Raw genomic sequence first — 4749 nt, forward strand, 5'->3', positions numbered from 1 at the left:
TGGACGGAGCGCTCCTGTCATTCTCAAGGCTGCATTGGGACTTGAGTTTTAAAGTACTGATGCTAAATTGACTGGTACTTGTTAAATTGAATGAATGAATGTCATTGCTATACTGAATGTATTGAATAAATGTACCTGACAAGGATGTTATAATAGTACACAATGCACTTTAAAGCATAATAGTTATAAACGGTACACGTTAATTTACAAAAGGTTCTTGCGGTGTATATTTATTCATTACTTGACCCACCTGGAGGCCGGTAATCCGATGGGGTTTGAGGCTGGGGCCTTGGGGGGAGACCCCTTAGTGGACCGAGCTCCCCCTGCTGTGCCTGATGGAGGGGGGGGGGACTCGGTGTCGGGAAGAAGCTCTCTCCGTCCCTTACGGTCTCCCCTTCTGCCAGGAGCAGGCATTGGGCCCACCATTCAGATTGGGGAAGAGACGGTGATCACGGTGGATGCCAAGGCCGCCGGGAAGGGGAAGGTGACCTGCACGGTGTGCACACCCGACGGCACGGAGGTGGACGTGGACGTGGTGGAGAACGAGGACGGCACCTTCGACATCTTCTACACAGCCCCCCAGCCAGGCAAATACGTCATCTGCGTGCGCTTCGGGGGAGAGCATATCCCGAACAGTCCTTTCCAGGTCACGGTGAGTCTTGGCGTGGCTTGCGGCCGTGGATCTGTTCAGTAGGGGAGAGTCGGGGGCGAAACTGTGGGCGGAGCTGTGGCTCAAGGGCCTATCCATCGTCAGTGTGGGCAAGTGAGACGGAAGTTGGGTGGTGGGGTCAAAACCCGGGACGTGGTTGTGCCAAAAATCCCACATGGCTTTGGACTGGAATATTTAAAGGGCCGCCTTCTCCCATATGCTCCTGGCCGGGAATTAAGCTCTCAGAGAGGGGCCTCCCTGACTGCCTCGTCAATCAAAGAAGCTCGTTTGGTGGGTATGCAAAACCAGGGCCTTTTCAGTGGCAGCCCCACAGTTACGGAATAACCTCCCCGGGGAGGCGCACCTGTCCCCTCTCACTTTCGATCTCTAGGAGGCAGCTGAAGGCAGGTTTTATTTAGGTCTGCATTTTCGTAAAGAGGAGCCGCAGTGGCTCAAGAGGTTAAGACACTGAGCTGCAGGCCGGAAGGTCAGTAGTTCAGCAGTTCGAGACCCGAGTGCCGCATGACGGAGTGAGCTCCCGTCTCTGGCCCCAGCTCCTGCCAACCTAGCAGTTCGAAAGCAAGAAATTGCAAGTAGATAAACAGGGACCGCTTCGGTGGGAAGGTAACAGTGTTCCGTGCGCCTCGGCGTCTAGTCACGCCAGCCACATGACCACAGAAACGTCTTCGGGCAGTGCCAGCTCTTTGGCTTGGAAACGGAGATGAGCGCCGCATCCCTAGAGTCGGATTCGACTGGCTTTCGAGCAAGGGAAACCTTTACCTTTTCCTTTCATAAAGGAGTCCTCAATTTTGATTTTAAATTTTGGTTCTATGCATTCAGGTTTTGTGTGTTTTCTCTATATTGTAAGTGGCCTTGAGCTCCGTAAGGAAGAAAGGTGGCCGATGCATTTTAAAAATAAAATAAATAAATAAATACGCACCTGGCAGAGGGGGCGCTAGGCCTCTAAAGCACAAGTCAGCTCAGATCTGCTAACCAGCTGCTGGATCAGGTGGTAAAACGGGGCAGGCTGTACGATACTTTTGCCCCAGAGAGAAGCGGAAGTGATCTTTAGAACAGATCCAGGGGAGCTTAGAACTTTAGCTTTGCCTGACGTCATTCTCTCTAGGTACTGTGCAAGCTCTTCTAAGTGCAAAGTCAGGGTTTGTTTTGCAGCACATGGTGGCACATAACCATTAATTATTATTAGAGACTTCTCGAATTATTATTAGAGCCAGTTTGGTGTACTGGTTCAGTGCGCAGACTCTAATCTGGGAGAACCGGGTTTGATTCCCCACTCCTCCACTTGCACCTGGCTGGAAGACCTTGGGCAAGCCGTAGTTCTGATAAGAGCTGTTCTTGAAAAAGAACCATTTCTTTCAAGTGCTCTCTCAGCCCCGTCTATCTCACAGGGTGTCTGTTGTGGGGAGGGGAAGGGAAAGGAGTTTGTAAGCCGTTCTGAGACACCTTTGGGGAGTGAAAGGCGGGGTATAAATCCAATCTCTTCTTCTTCTTCCTTGAGCATTTCAGTAAACAGGCCTGTGTCAAATGTCCATAATCCTGCAAGGGGATCATCTCCAGTTTGGACTTACACGGCCATAACAGTGAGAGACAATGCTCCCTCTAAGCTGTGGAGTCTTGTGAGAAAAATTCTACTTTGTGAGCTACTGGCATTCAAGTTGTGAGCAAGCAGTTTGGCTCCTGCATAAATTAATTTGTTCTGGAGCTCTCCTTCTTGAGCGAAGACCAAAATCTGCACGCTGGAGGCTAAAAAAAACTGTGAGCTAGCTCACACTGACTCACCTTAGAGGGAACACTGGTGAGAGACCTGCTTGGTATCGACCAAAGCGTTTGGATTTGAAGGCTAACAGGGAAAGCGACTTATAATCCTCTAAGAAGATCTCAGAGTGAGCCCAGGTTTCCTGAAGGAGAATGATATCAAACTTCCTGGGGAAGCTACCTTATCATTCTTCTGTTGGCCATTTTGTAAGTTCTAATCCTTACAGCGACTTATAATCCTCTAAGAAGATCTCAGAGTGAGCCCAGGTTTCCTGAAGGAGAATGATATCAAACTTCCTGGGGAAACTACCTTACCATTCTTCTGTTGGCCATTTTGGGTACGGAAAGGTATCTGGCCCCTTGGACCTCCAGACTGTGCCTTGGATTGTTTATTTTCTTAAGCCGCCTCCGGCAGCTTCCCTGGAGATGCAGCTTTAAAATGTTCTAAAGACAGGAGTCATTTCCTGCGGGAGCGCACAGGAACGGAGCTCCGGCACTAAGGGGGTGGGCACATGCAACAAGCCCCGCCCCCTGCTCCCAGCAGCCCTCAGTCGGGCCACAAGGAGCAAGAAGCAGCCAGGTAAATTGCAGAGCGCCCCCCACCGGCCCGCCTTCAGGTACAAGCTCTCCCTCCTCTGTGAGGGCAGATCTGCACGTCCCCACCCCCAAATAGCTAGCAATCCAAAATAGTCCAGTCTGGACCAATATTCCCTTTAACCTGTGGAGTCTTGTGAGCAAAAATTCAACTTTGTGAACTACTGGCATTCAAATTGTGAGCAAGTGATTTGGCTACTTCATAAATCAGTTTGTTCTGGAGCCACCCTTCCTGAGCTAAGACAAAAAATGTGTGAGCCGGAGGCTAAGAAACTATGAGCTAGCTCACCCTAACTCAGCTTAGAGGGAACACAGGGCCAGTGGAGCCTGAGTGGTGGGTGTTGCCTTCTGTCACACTTCCAGTGATGTCAAGGGGTGTGGCATATGCAAATAAGTTATGCTAATGAGCTGCACCTCTTTTTCTACGAAATGACCCCTGTCTAAAGAGTACAGAATTCTTTATTTATGGGAGACCTTGCCGCCTGGGAGTCTGTAGTACAACCCCTGCCTTTCTTTTCCCCAGTTTGAAAGTGAGAGGGAATTTGGCCTGAGAAGGGAGAGGTGGCGTGGATGCCTTCTCAGAGCGCCAAAGCCCCAAATTTTGGCAGCAGGGGGGTTCTGGTCAGGCTGAACGCCACATGTTCTCAAAAGTGCTGTTGGAAGCGATTCTGCTTCGACGGGCCAGTCCCGAAGCGTGGATTTTTTTTGGCACCACGGGGGGGAAGAGGAGTCCGTGCCAGGCCAGGCGGTTCCATGGCGGTCTTCCAGGAGGCCTGCTCTCGACTCCTTGCCAGGCCTTTCCCAAAAGCGTCTTAAAACTGAGTGTCGGCATTGAGACGCTTCAGTCGAGCGTGGTGCCTGTGCGTTAAGCAGCCCTGCAGACAGACAGAATGCTTGCAGTCCAACCTCTTGGGGGGCCAGAATGTCGCTCGCTTCCCGTTTTCAACTCGCTACCCCCTGCCCCGAATCACGGGCTGACATCTGAAAGACTGAGAATTCATTTCAGGAAAATCCATCTCCTGGCAGGTTTTGCATTCCCACTGCTCCCAGCCCCTTCCTCCCATTGTTCTGATCCGCCGCGCATTCCTGTTTGGAGGGTGCTTATTTGAAAACGCTCGTAACCAGAGTGAGTGGGAGGGGCGCCCCCCTCCAGGCCGAGCCACCAGTGTGGGCGCGTTGTGCAGGCGTGATCGTTTGGCTCGTACCACTTCAGAATGTAGGCGGGGGGAGGGGGGAGACTCTATTTTTTCTCCCTTCCTACATAAAATCCCCATATATAGTCAGCAAAGCTACATCAGAGATTTGGCATAGCTCTTGCCCGGGGAACACCCCGGGTGGGGGAGAAATGTTTTTGGAAATGTGAACCGTACTGCAGCGATGGCAGTTCGGGGGGTCCTCGCCACATAGGAATCGATTTGCCTCCGCAATTCAGATTTTGAACTTAAGAACATAAGAGAGGCCAATGTTGGATCAGGCCAATGGCCCATCCAGTCCAACACTCTGTGTCACACAGTGGCCAGAAATACCCGGTGCCATCGGGGCGAGTTCCTATCTATACCTTGTGGCTAATAGCCACTGATGGACCTCTGCTCCATATGTTCATCCAATTCCCTCTTAGAAGAACATAAGAGAAGCCAATGTTGGATCAGGCCAATGGCCCATCCAGTCCAACACTCTGTGTCACACAGTGGCCAAAAATACCAGGTGCCCTCAGGAAGTCCACCAGTGGG

At 51.3% G+C, this 4749-nt stretch overlaps 1 protein-coding gene across 1 annotated transcript in view; it reads left to right on the forward strand.

Moving 5' to 3' along the window:
• LOC107124877 (filamin-A-like) overlaps positions 1 to 4749 on the forward strand; it is a gene marked incomplete at both ends in the record, with an annotated part of 44685 nt that overhangs the window by 28798 nt on the left and 11138 nt on the right. The window contains one exon of the mRNA XM_015428380.1: positions 405 to 652. Coding sequence (XP_015283866.1) covers positions 405 to 652 — 248 coding nt within the window. The remainder of the gene's footprint in view (positions 1 to 404; positions 653 to 4749) is intronic.

Source organism: Gekko japonicus, unplaced genomic scaffold (genome assembly GCF_001447785.1).
Source record: "Gekko japonicus isolate JY-2015 unplaced genomic scaffold, Gekko_japonicus_V1.1 scaffold5565, whole genome shotgun sequence".
Lineage (NCBI taxonomy): Eukaryota > Metazoa > Chordata > Lepidosauria > Squamata > Gekkonidae > Gekko > Gekko japonicus.